This window comes from Tiliqua scincoides, chromosome 3 (assembly GCF_035046505.1).
Source record: "Tiliqua scincoides isolate rTilSci1 chromosome 3, rTilSci1.hap2, whole genome shotgun sequence".
Taxonomy (NCBI): Eukaryota; Metazoa; Chordata; class Lepidosauria; order Squamata; family Scincidae; genus Tiliqua; species Tiliqua scincoides.
Window position 1 is genome coordinate 203,484,167 of NC_089823.1, and position 23,036 is coordinate 203,507,202.

Consider the following 23,036-nt stretch of genomic DNA (forward strand, 5'->3'; position numbering starts at 1 on the left):
CAAAAGAAAAGGAAATGGGAGGAGGTAAAACAGATGGCAAGATCTGTGACTGCAATGAAAGAAACACTGCTGATTGAGAGACGTAGGAGACTCAAACAAGGAAGAGGCTGGGACCAAAATAGGCAGCGTGTCTCAAAAAGATGTACACGGACATGTCAATGAACTCTAGATTCATACATACAGTACTTCACTGCAGAAAATCTGCAAGACTCTCAACATCTAAGAAAAGCAAGTTAAGAGATGTGTGGAACTGTCCCAGCACACACATTGGTGTATGTCTGCAGATCCCTTAGTCAATGATGTCATTAATGATATCGTTAATTAAATAAGGGCGCAATCCTAACCCACTTTCCAGCAGCAACATCAGAGCAATGCAGCTCCAAAGTAAGAGAACAAACATTCTCTTAACTTGAGGAAGCCTCCGTGACTGCCACTCAACTGCAGGATGCAACACACGTCCCATTGGCACAGCTATGCCAATACTGGAAAGTTGGTGAGGATTTGGGCCTAAATTAATTAAGTCAAGCAACTGCTTGACTGCTTGTACTGTGGGCCCTCAAGTATCTGTGGGGAATCCATTCCAGGACACCCCCCCCACACACACACACACACAGATACCAAATTGTATGGATAATTAAATCTGCAGAGACCCAATCAGAAAAACTGGAAGTGCCTTTTAGATCGTTTTGGTAGGCCTTCTGAGGCACAGGGAGACCGTGCGCAACCTCCCCACACCTCAGAAGACCTTCCGGATGCAGCTGGAAGGCACTCTTGGTCGTGTCCAGAAGTCCTCTTGAGGTTCTCCAGCCACGGGGGTCAGCCCCCACCGTTAGTCAAATCTGTACTTGGGTGGGAGACCGACGGGGAATACCGGGTGCTGTAGGCTTATACCATAGTCTTTCGAGACTGAAGGTTTGCCAACCATTTAGTCAAATCTGTGGATGCAGATCCCTCAGATAAGGAGGGCCCACCGTATATGTGTGAATTACAGTATTATAGCATATGTGCCAATTATTGCATAATAAATGCAATACTGTAAAGTGTGTGTACATTTTCTTGAGATGTCCTGTATATTTTCATGGAGTAGGAGCATAAGCCCCAATTTCCAACAACAGCACAGTTCCAACTCCCAAAGAGCCAAGCTACATACTAAACCTTCACTGAAGCTTGTCTCTTCAGCAGCATGAGCTGCTGAAACCAGAACTAAAGCTCTCAACTATGTCTACGGTCTCTCCCAAATATTGCTTCTTTTGAAGTCAGGCAAGCAATGTATCCCTAAGCATGCTTGCTGGTTCAGTCAAAAAAACAATGCCTGGAATTTGAAGAGCTACTTAAGGCAAGCCCAAACATTTGCATATGATTTTTACTTTTACTTTCAACCCCTCTTGCCAAATCACAAAATGCTTTTGAGTATCTACCCTGCCCTTCCCCACTTACACATGCCCCAGATTTAAAAAGTGGCTTGCTCCTCGGTCCAGGGGATGCCAATACTCATTAGCAAGACTTCTTTCCTTAGAACTGTTGTATGTACTTAAAGAAGACTCTTATACAGCAATACCCACACCAACAATCTATAATTATACACCTTTATGGAGTTAGAATGATTGAGTTTATAAAGATTCTGCCGCTCTTACATTTTACATTGTATAATTTTTGGCTTCAGTTCCCCCCAAGCCGATTACAAGTTCTTTTACAGAGATACTGAATGAAAAAGCAGACCACAAAAATCTCAATGCTAGAAAAAAGGTATTCAAATAGCCTCTGCTATGGAGACACGCAAACCTCTGCTTTAAAGATTGCTGAATCTACAAAAGGAAAGAGGTCAATTTATTTCCTTTTCCAAGATGCTCAGCCAAGAATGCAAAGAATTTAAAATGAACTGAACCAGCGAAATGTGTAGAGATGGTGTTATTAAACATTTATTGAACAGTTTCTCTACAAATATGCTCGAAGCAGACGTCAGGATTCTTTGCCTTTCACAAACATACATGAGTATCTGGAGCCAAGAGCCAAGGTCCAAAAAGAGGGGGGCCTATTTGAGAGTGTGCACACTAACAGTGGCTTGTTCAAGCGACAGAGGAAGTCTCCTGACACCAAGCAGACAAATCATTTTCACTGCCACCATTCTCCCTATCATATGAAATTCCTGTCCAATTTATTTATTCTGATTTCATTTACAGATGGCAGCCATAAGTAGCGGCATGTGCTCTCAGGCAAACAGTACATCCAAACTGTAGCTTCTGGGCACACACTGTGAGACCCTGACTCACTCCAAAACAATACTGTTGCTATTGAAAACTTCTATGCTCACAGTCACGTCATAGTTTACTAACAATGCTGGTAGAAGCTGGTGTTTTCCCAGCAAAGTAGGAATGAGAACTGCATGTTCTTAAACACCAATGTGCATGCATTGGTGAAACAGTGAAATCAGAGATTTCTGGGACACAGTCATATAAAAAAAAACTGGCATCCACCATATATAAACTAGTAAGTACTCAACCTTCAAGCTACTGTCCATTAATCCACATACTGAAAAGGGATTGCAGTTTGTGACTCTGATGGACAGAACTGTGCTGCTGACTATGATCAACACAGGATGGGACTAAACAAAATGTGGGAGCCCTTTAAGAGGGCTGGGGAGAAGCAAGAAATTGAACAGAACAGGACAGGACAGAGATGCAGAGAGAGAAAGGAGGCCGGCAGACATGGTCAGAAGAAAAGATATGAGAACACCCAAAGGGAAGACGAGAAGGAAGAAGGGTGGGCTGGAGAAGGCCTGAGAGAAAGAATAGAAGCTTGAATAGAAAGATCCAGGAGAGAAACAAGAAACTTCTTTTTCGCAGGACAGAAAGCCCTTCCTTAGGCAGGGGAAGAGTTACCTACAACAGGAAGAGGCCCTGTAGAGAACAGTGCCATCCCACTTTCCAAGCACTTACAGAGGAGAAGGGCATTTTCTAGCAATGAGTAGGAGATCAGACCAGAGGACTGATCTCAACTTCTGGTGAGACACAACTTCATACTCCACCCCCTTCCTGATCTTGAAGAAGATCCTGACAGCAGACCTGAGGAGTGTAACTGTAGGACCTATCAGATATTAAAAGACAATGGGACAAAGACCCTATTGTTCTCCTTGTTGACAAGACAGACTCCATCTTGGACCCCTAGACAAATTTGGTACAGCAACTTTCTCAGTTCTGCCCTGAACAAGCTCTGTTTGTGTGAAATATGCAAGCTAGTTAAAATAAAGGACTACGGAAAGCAGTCAGAACCGGCTAAGCCAGTGCCAGTTAGAGGGTACTCGCTGAAATTATGTTGCAAGGAGAGTACAATGCTAACTGAACTATATAATGGAACTGCTTATGCACTCTTATGAGTTCCTCACCCTGCGGGGAAGGGGAAGTACCTCTGATCAAAGAATACAGCTTTCCTTGCCAAATCCACCTTTCAACTCAGCCTTCGTTTCCGTGCATCACTTATGAATATAAAGAAGGGAGCTTCCCTCTTTCTGCTACATCCTGAAGAGAATATACTCCTTATAAGCAGTTCCTTGCTTATAAGGATTGCCAATTGCTGTCCACTATGGAAATGTAATATGTCCTCCACTGCCCCTTATGATGTGGACCTGAACCTTGGGATGGCCCTGAAGGAGGAGGAGGCATGATAGGGAAGCAACAAAGATTTGAGAAGTCATACAGCACTGACTTAAAGTTTGCAGGTTATGAGCCACTTCCAACCTCTCCCAGTTATAAAAGTACCAATTTTCTTTTTCAACACCCTACATGGGCTGCTTGGCTTGTGCCAGTGATTTAGCTGTCACAGATTCATTCTGGACAAAATGGCAGATGCGCTTCAATGTCAGTAAGTGTAAAGTCATGCACATTGGGGCAAAAAATCAAAACTTTAGATATAGGCTGATGGGTTCTGAGCTGTCTGTGACAGATCAGGAGAGAGATCTTGGGGTGGTGGTGGACAGGTCGATGAAAGTGTCGACCCAATGTGCGGCGGCAGTGAAGAAGGCCAATTCTATGCTTGGGATCATTAGGAAGGGTATTGAGAACAAAACGGCTAGTATTATAATGCCGTTGTACAAATCTATGGTAAGGCCACACCTGGAGTATTGTGTCCAGTTCTGGTCGCCGCATCTCAAAAAAGACATAGTGGAACTGGAGAAGGTGCAAAAGAGAGCGACTAAGATGATTACGGGGCTGGGGCACCTTCCTTATGAGGAAAGGCTATGGCATTTGGGCCTCTTCAGCCTAGAAAAGAAACGTCATGAGGGGGGACATGATTGAGACATACAAAATTATGCAGGGAATGGACAGAGTGGATAGGGAGATGCTCTTTACACTCTCACATAATACCAGAACCAGGGGACATCCACTAAAATTGAGTGTTGGGCGGGTTAGGACAGACAAAAGAAAATATTTCTTTACTCAGCGTGTGGTCGGTCTGTGGAACTCCTTGCCACAGGATGTGGTGCTGGCGTCTAGCCTAGACGCCTTTAAAAGGGGATTGGACGAGTTTCTGGAGGAAAAATCCATTATGGGGTACAAGCCATGATGTGTATGCGCAACCTCCTGATTTTAGAAATGGGTTAAGTCAGAATGCCAGATGTAGGGGTGTGCTCCCTGGGGCATTTGGTGGGCCGCTGTGAGATACAGGAAGCTGGACTATGGCCTGATCCAGTGGGGCTGTTCTTATGGAGCAATACATGAGTTAAGGGAAAAATATCTCCTGACCCCAAGGAGACCTCCAGCCTGCACCTAATGAGCACAGGATATAGCAGAGGCTATGTGGCCCCACTGCACCAGCACTGGTTAGGATTGGGCTGTGAATAGTACAAGAGACAAAAGCTACACATTGTGTATTATTAGACGTGTAGCACAGTTACCATGCATTTGAGAGAAAGAACTGAGAGTGTTGGAGTACTTTTGTTCCATGTCATCACCAGTCCAATTAGGTTTTACAAGCCAATAATTTACTATCAGATCCAAACAATCCTATTTAAGAACATTCCTCAGGTTATAAGGATTCCTTATATTTTGCTTCCCTTACTGAAGTAGCTACAAGAAGAAAAGCCAATTCTCATAATTTGAGAATTATGTACCGCTAGGCATTTCAAGAGAGCTTTTGGAAAATTAAGTAGCAGCACCATAACAGAAGAACCAACCGACCTTCACTGAAGACATTACAAAGGATGTCCTGATAAGCTGTTGCAAATACGTGAATGCTTTATCTAATTATTTGCTTCCCACAAGGCCAATACATTCATCCGCTATGATGCCAGACAAATAGAGATCAAACAGATTATCACAATACACTGCAAGTCTCTTTGCAATTTTGTGCAGCTAACTGCAAATGTGAATGTTACGAGAAATTATTATCAAGGTTCCCAATAGGTGGTAAACCGATGCACAGTTTGGTCCAAATAGGAACAATTCAGGATATCTCATTGCATTTAGTTATATTCAGGCATCGCAGCAAAACATCCTTTGGAACAAGGCCTCAAGAGAATCAGGCTCATAAGAACATAAGAAGAGCCCTGCTGGATCAGGCCAAAAGACCCATCTAGTCCAGCTTCCTGTATCTCACAGTGGCCCACCAAATGCCCGAGGCTCCTGCATGCCCTCTGTGCTCTACAGTTTAACTTGGTTTACAGACAGCTTTAAAAGGGGATTAAACAAATGCATGAAGGACAGATTCATAGTCAGAATGGCTGCATGCTATGTCTAGGCTTGGAGGCAGTGACTTTCTGAATACAAGCTGCACAGAGCCATGGCAGGAGGGGGTATGTCTGCTGGTGTGCAACCCGGAAGCAACTGGCAGGCCAATGTGGGTAACAGGATGCTGTACTTGATGAGTCTTTGACCTGAATAGGTAGGAATTTTCTGACATTCTTAACTTCCTTTCCTTGTTCGCAGCTAACTAGTACTTGTTTAAACAGGCAAATTATATGTGGATGTTCAAACCACGCTGTCCCACTTTCATGCACTATTCAGTTTGGTTAGAGGAGAGAGGAAAAATCATGCAAATCAAGCCTCCACGCCTCTACACACGAACTACCTGGCTCACACAATACCCCACACACAGACAAACACACTCACACAAAGGGAGAAACACCCACCCACAGTTGTCTGTCTGAATATTGTGCAGAACAGCCCAGTGACAGTTATAGCACATAAACGAAGCTACTCTACCAGGTAAAGAGCACTTTGCAAGAACAGACTTTTCTCCCTTTAAGTTTTTAATAATTAATTAAAAAATAATTGCCAAGAGATACTACACATAACAGAGCTGCAATTTTCACCTTTTTCCTCTCACTGATTTCTATGGTCTCCTTCTCTTTTGATGTCCCTTCTGGCTTCCTAGAGACTCTTTCAGGTTCTGTGGCTCTGTTTCTAGGGCAACTATTCGTAGTAACAAATTGTCCCTCTTCCTCTGCTGGCAGAGCTCGAGAGATTTTCAGTGATTGTCAACTGCAGTGCTCCAAATTCCCGTGGCACACCTATGGACCTTCCACAGCACATTGAAAATAGTTGAATTAGATAAAATTTAAGAGAATTTTATTTTCAGAGTGCAGAGTAATATATCTCACACAAGATTCCTCCACACGGTGTCCAACACACATCCAGGATATTATTCACCCCAAGGCTCTCGACTATAAAATAAGGACTCTGCTCTCACAAGCATCAGTCATCTAATGCAAAACAAATGTGTCAACTCAAGGAAGGTCAGAAGGATATGACAGAATTAATCAGGTTAATGTTTGAATACTACTTTGATATCAGGCTTTTTAATGCTGACAGGATTATACAATAAGAGAATCCTGAATACTTTATGGAATGACAACTTTTCAAGACGTTTGGAAGAATAACTTGTGTTTTATTTTTATCCCAAAACCAAGAGTTTGAGATGGCTGGGGTTCTGAGATGGTGAGGGAGAGAGAGAGAGAGACTGAACTATATTTGCACAGTAAACTTTGGTATTCAAATCTTTATTCAGTGCCAAAGTCCAAAACTCTAACCACTACACCAAGGCAAGGGATAAAAAACATATATGACTGCACAAAGCATAAATGAAGGATTAAAAAAACACATTGTTATCTGACAACCGTTTTTATGTATTTTACTTTGAATGTATGAAGCATGACACACATGTACACAGGTGTATATAGTGCTGAGTTCCTGGCCAGAGAACATGACCCAGTTTACTACTGCGGCTTTGAAACTGGACTGATTATAAGAGGCCTCAGATCCCTCAGAACTAGATGAAGATCACAGTTTTAATTTGTCAGTGTAATTCCGCCACCCAATGCCCACATCAAGCTAGCTTGGAAGATGGCTTGCCTGACTTCTGTTCTTGGAAGATTCCATTCAATGGTTTGTATAGCTCTTTAACCCTATGAACAAAAGCCACATCCTGGGGGCTTCCTGACTTGAAGGGCCCAATCCTAAACAGTACGCACCAGCTTACCCTAAGGCACGCCTGCGGCCCTTAGCACTGGCACTGGGCTAGCGCAAGTTGACAGCTGCTGCTCTGCGGTCATCCAAACTGCCAGGGTGTAGAGTGCACTGGGCTAGCGCCGGTGGACAGCTGCTGCTCTGTCGCTCTGCGATCACCCAAACTGTCGGGGCATGGGGGGAGACGAGGAGGAGGCATTCCTGGGTGGGAGAGGCAGGGGGAGGGCAAGGAGGAGGTGTGTCAGAGGGAGGGAGCGGGGCGGGAGGAAGGCGGGACCAGTGGAGCTTTGCTCCACTGGATCCTGAGCCTCCATGAGGCTCTTGATTCTACACCAACCCTTGGGTTGCTATAGAATCAAGTAACCCCATTGTGGGGCTATTTGCCTTACCTGGAGGAAGGGGATGAAAGTTCCCTTCTCCTAAGGAGCCACCAGCGATCCCCGAGTTGTGCTTAGGATGCAGCAGCAGCCATTTTCGGTGCCACTGCAGCCCTGTGTGCTGAGCAGCTCAGGATTGGGCTGCCCAGAAGTTGTCAGCAACACAAAAAAAAGGACTCCACCCTAGATGTCCTCACCAACACCATGGCCAAATTCAATCGAAGTTCATGCTAATGAAGCAACTAGCTTCCATAGCTTGTCATGAGTTCACTGCACTTTCATAAGGTGCAAAACAATAGCAGCTCATTTAGGAATGGGAATTAGCAATCAAGGGCTATTAAGACACAAAATCAGGTTTCCCGACTGGCTCAACCCCACAAAGATTTCATAAGTTGATACAAGAAGAAAGGTATGCAGAGCTGGTTCCCATTTCCTCGTATCTTTCATCCCTTGCTCTCGTCTGTACGCTGTGTTGCTGCTCAGTTTGCTGTTCAGCCCTGATGGTGCTACATGGATGACTCCCAATCACTTTCCAGGAACCAGTCTGTCAAGCTGGCACTCGGAATTGTGAACAACCCACTCCTTTTTCCCTGCCTCCTTCCTTGAGTGCCCCCTTGGCCTGGGAAAGCTGCTCTTGCTCTCTTGTCCTGCTTCCCTGAGTCAGGTATAGCTACAGGCTAGCTTCTGGGTGGGCTCGCTTTCCGGCCTTTCAGGCCTTTGTACCCTGCTCTTGAACAGGAGGGTGCTTGGATTTCATATACTAGCTCTGGGACAGACTCACAAATCATCAGAGAAAAAGACAAATAACATTGGAGCAGCCTTGCCATCAATCCACAAAACCCCCTGCTATCTTTCCTGTCTTATGTGCAGTTAAATGATGACATGCTTAATGCCTCTCTGTATGTGATTGTGTGTGCATGTGTGGTAGGGTTTTCAAATTATCCTCACAATAAAAGTTTGTTGTTGCACCTTCATCCTCACCTCCATCTGCCTCTCCCACCGAACCGATGAGCTGTGCTATTGGTCATTCCAAAGAGTCCCAGCACATGAAATAAACCTCCCCCCTGCACATGTTACAGGGTGTACTTTTCAGACATGTGTTGACACAGTGAAGGGAAGATTAATAATGCGACCTGCTTCAGTGAGAAGACTGGATTAAAAAAAACAATCCTAATCAAACACAAAAAATATATAATTTGCCTTGTCTGCTGTTGTGACAATTTAAGACGTAGCCTCAAGCTTTGGGGATTCTAAATTGGAAAACATGTCAACAAGATGATTGTGGGAGGAAGTTATCTGTACGAGAAGAATCCTGATGAGCTTTCTTATTTGTTGACAAAAAGCACCCTTAGGTACTTTTATTTATTTAAAATGCAAGAAGCTGCCTTATATGGTGTCAGACCATTGGTCCATCTGAGTCACTACTGTCTACACTGACTGGCAGGGGCTCCCCACAATTTCAGATGGGTCTTTTCCAACCTGTTTGGAGATGCTGACAGGGATTGAACCTGGGACTTTCTGCAAGCAAATATGTATTCCACAATTAAGTTAGTGGTAGCCTTAGAAGTCGGTTTGAAGGGAGAACTAACTGCTAAACCAGTGGTTCCCTAACTGTGAGCCGTGGCTGCCCAGGGAGCTGTGGAAACCAGCCAGGGGAGCCACAGAATCCTGGCGAAAATCCACCATCCTATACAATGTATAGGGTTGTAGTCCTAATGGGGAGCCATGGTCAATGGCCCAGTAGGTCAAGGGAGCCACCAGTCAAAAAAGTTTGGGAAGCAATGTACTAAACTACTCAAATTTTACATAAACAGGAAATGTTCTTACTAAAATTTTAGCAAAACAGAAATACAACATGGATTTTAACGATCCTTTCCCAGTGTGCATACACTACTACTATGGTGTCTATCACACATGAAACAATCCATTGTACAGCACAGAATTCCCCCACACTTCTCTTGGCCGAGAAACTCATCTGTGTGCCTTTCTGAAAGCATTTTGACTATCACGCAGGCAACAGTGCACACCTGGTACTTGCTTGTAACTTTTCATAATTTAGTTAAGCTAGTGAATGGAGTAATAGGACAGATGCAACCCACTCCCCATCACACATAACACTGATGTATCTATGTTGATTAAAGCAGCCATGTATACTGTCATAGCAACATATATTTATGGGCTTGGAGTTCCAGTCTTTCATTTTAGTTTGAGCAGAGATAAATTGCAGTTTCACTTTATTCCTGGAACACTTATTACTTTGTGCTTGGGGATATGAATTAGGTGAAAAAGTGGTCAGAGAAAAAAAATATATACTCCTATTTTTTGCTGTTCTTTCTCCAACTGCTAAAATCTCCTAATCAGTTCTGGGTATCATTAATCTCTGTCATCCATCCTGGCATCCATTATCATTCAATTTATTAACCTGCATACTTTTCTTCAGTAAGTAATGCTGCTATAGTCAGTACTTTAATGGAGCTCCATTTAAGAAGTTCAAATGTAGTCTCAGTCAACAAAAAGATATTATATTATTCCCTTCCAAATATACTCCTAGATCAGGGGTGTCCAAAGTTTTTGGCAGGAGGGCCACATCATCTCTCTGACACTGTGTCGGGGGCCGGGGGAAAAAAGAATTAATTTACATTTAAAATTTGAATAAATTTACATACGTTTACATAAATGACTATATTAAAGATGAACTTACATGAACGAATGAAGGTCTTGCAATAGCTCAAGGCCTATAAAAGGCCTTGCACAAAGCAAGGCTGGCCTTTCCTTTTCTGCAACTACTGCATCACAGATGTGAAACAGCAAGCAGTGGAGAGAGCCCTCATCCACAGCTCATGTGAGAGGTTAAACAGTCACCCTCACGCTGACAGCAGTTGCATTGGGCCAGTGTGGGCTCCAACAATTCCCCGGAGGGCCAGAGGCTCACTGGAGACTGGGGGCTCCCCGAGGGCCGCATTGAGAGGCCTCGAGGGCCGCAAGTGGCCCCAGGGCCGGGGTTTGGTCACCCCTGTCCTAGATCACTGTTAAAGTCTCAGAAAAATGATATAAATGCATGTCCCTTTCTGGACATTTCACCATCCATCCAGAGCCCCAGCAGCATAATGCCAATTTGCTGAGTGCAACAGCATGTCCCGGGTAAATACTAGCTGCATTAAAAATCTGTAGGCATTAAGTGGAATGCGGTTCACCAGCTGTTTAAAACTTATGCCAATTCCTCACTGATAGGCCTAAGGACAATATCCGTTTCCTTAGCTCCACATAGGCTTCAAGCACGAGTTCAAAAACTGACACAAGTAATCCCCCCTTCCATCTCCAAACACTGTTTTTGAGGACTTTTCCATTCCATTTCCAAAAAGAACACGTGGCTCCAATATGCTGGATCATGACCCAAGCATTTAGTCAAAACATTGAGTTGAGAGGCACCAATTGAACTTGTACTAGAGAACATTCCATTTAGCCTCAGCTTGTCTTAGTTCAACTGCCTTTTTTTCCTTTTCAACTGCAATACACTCTTTGCATTAAATCACACAAAGTTCCTGCAAACATACCAGCTGATCTGATTGACGATGTGCTACTGCTATACTGTCTTCCATCCAATAACTCTTTCTCCTACAGTGGATGAAAGCACGGTGGTCAGAAGATCAGAATTAAATTGAATAGTAAATGAAAGGGGATTTCAGTAAATGCTGTCATATACTTGAGGAAGTAGTTGAATTCAAAGAAGCTGGATACTGGCACACACTTAACTATGAATTAACATTTCATTCAGCTAACATTTCATTCAAGATCTTTCAAGTATGATTCCAAACATGTTGATACAGAGTGCCTTCTGGAAAGCTAGGGTCCTTCCATTCTATTCTTTTTTTCTTTCCTGCATTGCCAAAGCTCACTCATTTTTTTTACAGAACATCCATATAGCAGTGCCTCAACTTGCAAAATTCTTTTCTCGTGCTTTTCCAGGCCTTTGAATTTTTGGGAGGTGTTATAATACACAATTGCAGCTCTAGACCGTCTTGCTTGGCAGTATCAAACTATCAAGGTTTTCAGGACTCTATATTAAACATTTTCTCCCTGTGAGTTCAACCCTGTGTGTAAGTGTACAACATTGCCTCTCACTAAGCAGACTAAGCCAGTGTTTCTCAAACTGTGGGTCGGAACCCACTAGGTGGGTCATGAACCTATTCCAGGTGGGTCCCCATTTATTTCAATATTTTATTTTTAATATATTAGACTTGACTGTAATATGACTGCATTTGGGAAATGTTACAGATCTGTACTTTTAACAGGCTACTCTGCATATGCTTTTAGCAATGATAGTCAATGGAGATTACTCCTGGGTATGTGTGGGTAGGATTGCAGACTAGGATTGTTAAAAATTTTCCTGCTTGATGATGTCACTTCCTTTCATGACATCACTTCTGGCAGGTACTGACAGATTCTAATTCTAAAAAGTGGGTTCCAGTGCTGAAAGTTTGAGAATCACTGGTCTATGTGAACCTCTGACATAACACTATATGTTGGCATATATTAAAAAGGCAGTTCAGTGGAGTAGAAGCAACTTCAAGAGATCACAATTTCTGGCAAGAACAGGACCAAATGGGAAACAGCCCAAAAGCTGGTGTCTGAATACTGAGGAGCAAGAACAAAGAACATACAGTGTAAACTTTATACATAACCCCTTTCATTAGCTTTTATCATAGAATATGGATGTTTGACACAAAATACAGAGCTGGGTACCATATCCTGAAGCAGGTCATGTAACTGGGCTGGAGAGGCATACAAATGATAACAAAACCCAAAACCAAACACCGCTATCACAGGTCTGCTGAAAACAGAGCTATTGCAAAGTGAATCTTAGATTGGACAGAGGCGGCAGTGTGCAGAGGCGGCAGGTCAGCAAATAATATCATTTCCTCTAGAAAGGGGCAATGCAATGAGCAAATGCAGATAACACATGGAGTGAACATACGTCTTTCAGGTGCCATGAAATACTATGATCAAACCACACAAATACTTGTATCCATGTCACTTGGACTGAATGGTCATCTTATCTATGTCAGACACTTCGCTATCATACATTACTTCAGTAAACCAAGAACTATGATGTTGCATACACTTAAGGGATGAAACTTATCAGTAACAGCCAATCAATACAACATTTTAACTGCTTGCACTTACCAACTAAGGAAAGATTGAGGCTACAATCCTATCCACACTTACCTAGGAGTGAGCCCCGCTGACTATAATGGGACTTACTTTTGAGTAGGTATGCATAGTATTGGGCCCTCAGTCTCTTATCAAGAGCCCCACCCTTATTTTTGCAATAGCTAGTAAAACAGCAGAGAACTAGAGATCAGACCCCTTTGAAAGGTCTACTTCACCTATAGCATCCAGTACGATACTATAAAAACAGCCACAACAAGGTTCGCAGCAAGTTCTGAAAAGTCAGAATAACTATTATCAAACTAGCAAGGCAGAGATGGGCATGAGCTTTACCAGTAATGCCATATGTGTTAGACCAGGGGTGCCCAAACCCCAGCCCTGAGGCCACTTGCAGCCCTCGAGAACTCCCAATCTGGACCTCAGGGAGCCCCCCCCATCTCCAGTGAGCCTCTGGACTCTGGACCTCCGGAGACTTGCTGGAGCCCACACTGGCCTGATGCAACTGCTCTCAGCACAACAGCCAACTGTTTGACCTCTCGCGTGAGCTGTGGGATGAGGGCTCCTTCCACAGCTTGCTGTTTCACATCTGTGATGCAGCCGCAGCAACAAAGGAAAGGCTGGTCTTGCTTTGTGCAAGGCCTTTTATAGGCCTTGAGCTATTGCAAGACCTTCACTCATTCATATAAGTTCCATCTCTAATATATTCATTTATGTAAATTTATTCAAATTTGAAATGTAAATTAATTCTTTTTCCCCGGCCCCTAACACAGTGTCAGAGAGATGATGTGGCCCTCCTGCCAAAGAGTTTGGACACCCCTGTGTTAGACCTATAGAATAGTTGACTATATAAATGCTGCAGAAGTCACAGTATCCCAATATCACAATACAGGTGGAGTCTATTTATCCATGTTAGTTCCGTTCCGTGACTCGGCACCATTAATAAAAACGTGTTGTGCTAAATTCCATAGAGTTACACAAATACACTGCAGCCTGACACTTCCGGATGGAAGGAAACTAAGGCAGCTGTTATCAATCCCCTCCCCTCCGCTCCGTACTCAGCCCTCCTGTTGCCAGCTGTCCTGCTTCTTTCACAGCTGGGATGCTGAACTTGCTTGGGAAGCCTCGTCCTCTGTGTCTCAGGCGGCCTCCCAACAGCGCTGCAGGTTCTCCTCCTCCTCTCCGCTGCTGCCACCCCTGCAGCCCTCCCTGGCTACCGCCATCATGGAAGTTCATCTGCCCCGGAGCATTCTGGGACTTGTAGTCTGGCTCTCTGCTCACCCTCACCTGTCTCTCCAAGGCTTCCCAGGGCTTGCTTCCCAAGGCTTGCCTTTTTGCAGTGTTTTGGGCTGCCTGGAAACTGAGCGAGATGCCAGCCAGTGAAGGGCAAAGGGGGCAAAGGTGTGTTTGACTTTCAGTAACCCCACCCCATTCACGTTGAGACAAATCCGCAGATAAAAAATCTGAGGATAAATAGGCTGCACCTGTATACAACAGCAGGGAAGATAACCCTGCTAACTGGGCAAAGAGGTGCTTTGGTGTTCTCTTATATTTTGCAGAATGGAAGCAACTGTCCCTCTTCACCCCTCTTCTTTTCTAGTGGCTGTTACTGGTGTCTCTTTTATGTCTTTTTTTTTTTTTTTTTTAGATTATGAACCTTTTGGGGAAAGGGTACCAATTACTGATTTCTTAGCTATGGGAACCACTTTGTGAACTACTTTTTGTTGAAAAGTGCTATACGAATATTCATATCAATAATAATATTGAAAAAGTATCCATAGAGAGTCCTGAGAGTGTGCAATAAAAGAGGCAATTACTCTTTCGGAAGCTGCAACAGCAGCCATCCCAGAGCAGGTTACCTGGAAACTCTGTCTTCATGTATAATTTGGGCCTCTGCCACACTCATGGTTTGACATTCTGCCTCAATTCACTAAGAGCATAGAAACCAATATTCCAGAGAAGGGGCTACTGGGTTCAGTCACACTAAAAAACACCCCCCTTCGTGGAAAACTCTAACACATTGGAATTGCTTTGCTTAAGAGAAAATACTTCTCCTGGGGCTGGAGATTTTGATTTCAGTTTGCTTGGTTGCCCAATAGATCACATCTCAGAGAATCCCCTGTGCATAAATACTGGATTATTTATGCACAGAGGTTATCCCTTTTTTTTCCTCCTTTCAATTCTTGTTTAAGGGGAATTCCATACATTAAATACTATGCAGAATACGGATTTTTCTCAGGTAAACAGACTAGGTTCTTTAGTTTGATTCGACTCCTGCTGCATGAGAAAGATTGTTGAAAGAAATTAAAATAGCCCTATATTACTTCCCCCCCCCCCGGCCCCAGGTACTGATAGTAATTGAGTAAAATGAATTTTGAGTATCTTCTATGTTCAGGCTGAAGACTTCAGGTATATATTTCTAAGACACTGAACTTATTGTGCAGTTCTATGCTCGTTTTCCTAAAAGTAAGCCCAACAGAAACAGTGGGGCTTCCTTCTGAATAAACATGTATAGCCTAGCACTTTGAGAGCCCAATCCTATGCATGTCTACTCATAACTAAGCCCCACTGAGTTAAATGGGACTTATCCCCAGGTACATATGCATAGAATTGCAGTCTAAATTTCTTGCCTCCTTAGGAAAACACTCGAATGAGGCAGTAACCAAGTTGTTGCGTAACCAGTGAAAGTGCTGAATGAAAAAGCCCTGTGCAAGGAAGAAAAAAGCATATGCTTTGTCTGTAGAGCGGTCCATATCCTTTGTTGCTGAGCACCGCATTGCTGAAGGTCATTTCCGTTTGCTTACAGCATTTTTTTTTTAATTCAGCCTACTTTGTCAGCTTCCCAAAGTAAACTGGTAAAAAGGAAATATAAACCTTTTTTTTGCACACAAGTCAAAATACAGTCTTCTTTTTAACTTGAACCTAATTGCAATAAAACTTTTGGTCCTTTAATCTTCCCTCTTTAAGATGTTTGAATTTTCATTTAAATTATAGCTGCAGTGTTCTGGCAAGAGTTCAATTGATTCAAAAAGAAACTCCTCATAGGATGGGACAAGGCAGTTTTAAACACATTTATTAAAGGCAGAAATAGTTATGAAGGTCCAATGATTTTGTAACAGCTAGCACATAAAAAGGGGGGAGAGAACACATAAGGAAAATGATTTAAACATTCTACTTGAGGTTAATAAGAAGGAGAGTACAACTACAAGGGCTGTAGCAAGAGGCGCCGTACATTTTCAGCTATTATCTTTTGGTTCAGGGAGTTTGGGTGGTTTTAAATATATTAAACTAAACTACTGTATCATTGGATAAATAAAATTAAGCAAAAATTGGTCAGGTCAGATGTTTCTGACAAGTGTAGTTCAGCAGCATGGTACAGAACTTGAACCACAAACAACCTCTAATATTAACTGTGCAACACTATAAGATAATCTATTTGAATGAATGGCCATAAGGCACATTTTGGAAATTGCCTTATATGGTGTTGGATCAATGCGCCACCTAGCTAAACATGATCTACACCACTAGTTCTCAAATATTTAGCACCGGGACCCACTTTTTAGAATGACAATCTGTCCAGGACTACTGGAAATGATGTCATGGCTGAAAGTGACATCTTCAAGCAGGAAGTGCTTTCTTGAGAATGCAGCAAGCACTGAGATTCCCATGGCAAGCACTGAAATGGTGCTATTTTCCCTAAATAGTCAGGCTATAGATAATTAAATAAATTAAAATGAATAATTAGAAATAATGAAATTAAAGTAAAACAATTAAATAGGAGGAGATCAGATTCAGCCTTGTTCCACCAAGTGAATTCTCTCTGTAGTCTGCCTGCAGAAACCTCAACATGTTTGCTTACTCACAAGTAAATGCAAAGGTATGGCTTAGTTTTGCTTTCCATAGGGATCAATACATTAATCAGCTTGGAGGGAGGGTCTTACTTCTCCAGTGTTTTGGGGGGTTGCGTTCATCAGATCAGGACCACTCTGGTGGCATTGGATTCCTCACAGCCTGCCCTTCACAATGTACCAAGGCAGACTGTCTACTCAAGAGTAAACATGCAGTATCATTTGGTTTCTCTTTCCATAGGGTTCAGTGCATATTGCTTGTCTGCTATCAGTTTGTCTGTTGCAGCTTCGCAACTCACCCACAATCCGGTCACGACCCACAGTTTGAGAAACCCTGATCTGATAGACAACCGCTCTCCAAGGTTTCAAAAGTACAGGTTAAGTCTTGGTATTCTGGAGGATTCCGCTCCCAGAACTCAAGTGGATGGCAAAAATCTCAGGAAAGCAAATCCATTTAAAAAACAATGTCTTTTTGCTCAGAGATTTAAAAATAGCCTTGATAACCTTTTGTAATGCACACAGAGGTAATCAGTCTCTCTAGGCACTTAGAAAGGCTTCACTCTGAGGCATCGATCCCTCCCTTCCCCAGGAGCCCAGCCCAGGGAAAGAATGAAGGAGGTGATAATGATTTGCCTTCTTTCACTGCTCCAGGGGAAGGGAAAGGTTGGTTGCTTGCCTGGCAGTTAAGCTGTTCTAAGTACCTGGATAGAGAATGATTGATGGATTATCTGCTGGCTGCCCTCTCCCCCATCAACGAGGCTATTGTTAAACATTTTTTTTCCTTTGATTTAAGGGCTCTTCTCATTGCACTGAGATAAAACCTTCTCATTTTGCTGGGTGACAATAATTGTGGATAATTAGGTTATACCTGTAATCTTTTTCTGCTGCACCTGGAAATGCCACAAATTGTACCTAGGGCCTGCTGCATTCAAAGCATGCAAAGGTTTCTTCCTGTCCTCCCAGCTAAATCATGGTAATCTACATGGTGTGCTAACTGGCACAGTTAAAAGCTACTCTGACACAAATTGTATTCTGCCCACATAGCTGTGTTAACAGCAGCCATTGACTTGTCCAGCTGCCTTTGAGAGGGTAGGGCAAGCAAAAGGTTCCTAGAGTGATGGAAATCTTCCACCTCACTACCTTGGGCATATTAATGCCAGTGATGTTCGAATCCAAAAGTGGAGGCAGCAGCTTAAAAAAACTGGGGCATCTGCTCTCCTTTTCCATCTCCCACAGCTGATAGCATGCTTCATAAAGTAAACAGGTGAACTCCCAGCACATCCTTAAAGCAGCTAAGCAAAGAACTGCCTATAATGAACGACACATAAGAAATCTGTTTTTAAAACTACAGGTAAACACTGTTTGTTGGAAGATTATTTAAGTCAAGCAAGATGTTTGCTGTGAACAGATGGGAGACTAAAAATGGAATACGGTGATCTATTCACAACAAGGGTAAAGAGAGATTCAAAAATTATCCTCTTTTAAAAGCACTTTCTTTGGTTCTCCCAGTTTTTAATCCAACTACTTTCACTGAACAGTTGCGTGCATAAATTACAGAGCTTGGACCATATGCGTGCATAAACAAAATCAATGCCAGCCTGTTCAAGAAAGACTCACAGCCAAACCTTCAACTGCTCTTGTGGTATATGAGCACATATGGAGATGCTCCACAGAAGCAATGTAACTGCAATCCAGAGTTAAATATACACATACTTTACCCTTACCTGGTAAAACTGGAAACTACATGTTAAATCCAGACAAATTTACTGAGACCTCAAAATGTCTGAAACATTTTGCACAACTTAAAGCTCAGCCTTCATTCCAAAACAGCCAATATTTGTGAGCCAACACTTTCCCCCAACCACTCAGTGGGTTTATTTCATCAGAAGGCTACCCAACAGGCAGCTGAACCTTCTCCCTCACGCTCTGTAAATGTGAGGCCAACCACATAAGGTAAGGACGTATGAATAAGGATTAAAAATTGTGATAAGCACTTACGATCAAGTCCGTTGATGTATCTCATTGTAATTTCACAGTGCCCCCATACTGCACTGACTATAGGATAGAGCTTTTTCCCTTTTAGTCCCCTGAAGGCCACTCCAAGGTACTGTCCATCTACAACAAAGCTAAGTGTCCCTTCGTCCATATCCAAAACCACCAGTAAGGAATCCGGGAGTACAAAAGACTCATCTGGTTCCAAAAATACAGGGTACGTAACCCCAGGCTGGTTTTTACAGTTGTGATAGAGTTTGTTGCGTCCAAGGTCCCAGCCCCATGACTCGCTATTGCTACCAACCAATGACGTATATCCTACAGAATGTAGCGGGGCTTCCACTGTCGATACTCCAACCACCGCATGTGTTCCTCGCTGCCTGGTGGGCCAGTGAATTTGCCAGACATGTAGGCCCCTCGTATAGCCAACTTTGCCCCGGATGCAGTCCGTGCTTTGAGCGACTGGATGTCTATGAAATGTCAGCTTGTCGTCTTCCTTCACAAATATATTTAAGGATCGATCTTCATTGTTCCAAGCATGTTTGTACTGAATCTCCAAATGGGCCGGGGGCATATCCAGCAACATATCCAGTCGTGCGGGTTTGCAGAAATCTGGGCCCCTCAGTTCTCGTTTGACGGGTCTGTAAGGGGGCTCCCTCACATCCACAGACTTTATGCTCCCTGAGATTTTTTGGCCCATCGCTTGGCTGCAGGAAACGGAGGGTGGATCCAGGCCCAGTGTTAACTCATGAAAGCACTTTCAAGCGAAGCCAGCAACTCAGCTTACTTCTCCATTCTGAACCCTTTCAGAGCCAACGTTTTTTGAAGACCCACTCCTGAAATAAAGCAGAGAAACCTTCCTGTTAGAAGCAACCAACTTATAGCCCACATATGTGTTCTTCAAAAGAATGTCTCTGATCCGTGCCAAGTTATTTTATATCAAGAACTGACAATTCTCCGCTTCATGGCCTTTGTACTACAGCGCTCACTTGCTAGCCAGACTGTCAGCTGGATATATTGAGCTCAAAGTGTTTCAGAGTACAGACAGCAATTTCCTTCTTTTCATAATAGACACAGACATTCCACACCTTTTGCCCTTCCACCCATATAGTCTAGTCAGGGCTGTCACTTTGTGCAAGCATATCTCATCCCATTATCAGGTATGCATATGACTGTATCCATTTGCACTTTGCACTTCTCTTTTCTATGGCCTTTAAAACAGAATTCATTAGGTCAACACCTTACATTTTATTTCTAGTATTTTCTTTCTAAATGTGCTCTTCTAACCCAAGAAGGATGTAGGAGGACTCCGAATGACATGGCTGGAACAACCAACGCCCCAATGATAGCAAATGTCTGTGAAATGTGACAGTTCACCTTTAAATTCACCCCACCCCTTAAATAAATACCGGGTACAACTTGTCTGATGATGAGTTAGTGAGGAGCAAGCAAGGGGCGATTTTTTTAAAAACCATTTTTTAAGAGACATCCTTCAACTAGCCAATCTTGTAAAATATTTGATTTAAGATACAAACCTGCTGTTAAGTGGAGCTCCTTCTAAGTTGAACAGCTTGGTAAGCATACTGTCCACACATAGCACATACCACATCAAAATGGTAAGCTGCTTCCCGACCAACAAGCTTTTCTGTGGCTCGTTAACTATCTTCTTGGAAAGATGGGCTTTTCATGATTATTTGTACCTATAGCAGGTAGCACTGCATATCACAGACCCCAAACTTTTGTAGTGCACTAACATGGAAAGATTAGCCTTTCATTAGATTGCAGTTCCTGATTTCAGGAAAACAAAAAGTTGTACGTGTAAGTTTTCAGTAATTTATATCCATGCAGCAGCAATGAAAAAAGTCTGAAAGTCCAATATGCAACCAGCAGAACAGGCTGGTTTGTAACCAATGCCAAATCCCAGCTTCCATCTTGGAAGTCTGTCAACATTCTGAATGTTGTACCAGGGTGCAAATTATCTTTTAAGGGCCCAATTCTATCCTCGGCCAGCCCAGGCCATGCAGTGCTGCTGACGGAGTACACACTGCATGGTATAGGTTTGGGGGGGGGGGGGTAAGAACCAGATGGTTCAGGAAAGGCTAATACAAATATTTTACATTTATTTCTCTGTAGACCGACTGGTCTCCAATGGGTCTCCTCAGAGCTACACCAGCACTTTAGCTGGCATAAGCCCAAGGAGACTCCTGGGGGTGGCTCCAGGCCAGGAGGGATAGGATCTCTGCAAGCATGCCTGGTCTTCCCCCATCCTGCCACGGTCTTCTCCCCTCTTGCCCCCAAACCAGCCTGCTCCCCATCCTAGTCTGCCCATGATCCTCTCCTGAACCTCACCTGCCACTGACTTACAGGCAACAATGACGGACAAAGGAGGCTCAACAGGTTGCTGACACCTGTGTGCAGCCGCTGGCCATTTGCCCTGGAAGCTGCAGACTACAGAATGGGTTTCCCAGCAGTGGTCTGACAAGACTGTGAGATCCATCAATATAAGCCCTGGATAGGGCTGAGCTGTAAGTCCTTTACAGGACTGCCTTCTCCCATATGAACCTGCCTACTCATTTGGAGGCTCTGCTCTTTGTCCCACCTTTACCTGAAGCTCAGCAGGCAACAACACACAACAGAGCCCTTTGGGCAGTGGTACCACAACTGTAAACTTCCTTCTCTCTCTGGAAGCCTGCCTGGCACCGCATTCATCTTTTAGCAGGTTTTTTGTTTCATCAGGCATTTAGCCTGTAAAGTGTATGTCACTTTATGGCCAGTTGTAGGCGGAAAGGTAGTATATAAATGCTAATAAAACTATATAGAAATACTCCCAGTCCACAAGAGTTTCTTACCAAAAAAAAAAAAAATGGACCGAAGTTTAAATTATACTGGTTTTTTATTATGATTGTAGCTTGGTCGGGCAAATAGGAGGCTGACTCACAACTACATGCTTGGGAAGTTCTCACACCTGAAGTTTGCACAGTGCATTATGCATATCACAGTCTTGGACAATGCATGCAGTAACGGTTCTCATCATATGCATTAACTCGTGTACACACACATGTGTTGCATTCAGTATGCTATAAAAATGGTTTCAAGCTGCAACTTTTAAGACCTTAAAAATTACTTGGAACTCTGAAAGACAACCAGTCTTTGGCTGTGATCCAAAGGCATCACATACTAGGCATACAGCCCAGCGGCAGTTTCCACATCCCCTGGAAAGCTACTCACAAATATCAGGGATGCTTATGGAAAAAACATACCATGTTGCCTATTTCTCTGATAACGTCTTTGGCACTTTCAGAAGATGTTTCCCCTTCTCCTCCAAATAAATGAGAATGGGGAAACTGACAGTGGGCTGCATGACCACTCGAATGAGCTCTTACTGCAACTGCTGAGAAACTCAATTGTTTTGAGGAAAAACCTCATTAACTTCTACAGTCAGAAATATTTCTGTGTTACTGTTTCACAGACATGCCCCACGTAGTTGGAAAACGAACAGATCAAGAGCGCTGCAGGCACACAGCAGAAAGCAAGCCAAATTGAAGCCGGAAAGAGAGTGTCAGTTTCACTTCCAGTGCTTTCCGTGGAACTGCCTTGGATATTAAGGAATGTTATTCTCAGCGCTCACAATGAAATTGGAGCCTTGCAAAAATTAAACCAGGGGGATGTTACTCCACTGCTCACTATGAAGCCCGATGCGAGACAAGATAAGCACGGCATCAGCATCAGTGCTGCACACAACAGCTACCAAAACATTTATACATCTACCAATGTGATGAAATAAGTTATCTCCTTAGATTAGTAACAAACTTTGACATGCACACACCTTCAATGAACATCACAATACAACACAATCTCAGCACCATACAGCTGCTGAGATTGGGAAGGTTCTATTTTTGTTACTATAGTCACTGGCCAGATGACTTGCTTCTTAAAGACACACACGAGTTGTTACTAGATTTTTCTTATCAAAACAAGACAGAATGACTGGCAAATGTGCTACTGTCATCGTAAATATTGTTCCTGACTGTATCAATAATCACCCACTTCCCACCCACATTAAATTTGGCAACAGGAATGCATACCCAGTTATTCTCCTTACAGAGTCTTATTTCCTTACTGAGCAGCTGTGCAAGCACAAGGTCTCACAACAGCATCTCCTTCCTGTCTGGCCATAAGGTAGTATATTCAGA

General features: G+C 43.2%; 1 protein-coding gene across 1 annotated transcript in view; it reads right to left on the reverse strand.

Annotated features, from left to right (window-relative positions):
• SPSB4 (splA/ryanodine receptor domain and SOCS box containing 4) overlaps window positions 1-23,036 on the reverse strand; it is a 79,983-nt gene that overhangs the window by 35,016 nt on the left and 21,931 nt on the right. Inside the window, exon 2 of the mRNA XM_066621839.1 lies at window positions 18,850-19,679. Coding sequence (XP_066477936.1) covers window positions 18,850-19,543 — 694 coding nt within the window. The 5' untranslated portion in view covers window positions 19,544-19,679. The remainder of the gene's footprint in view (window positions 1-18,849; window positions 19,680-23,036) is intronic.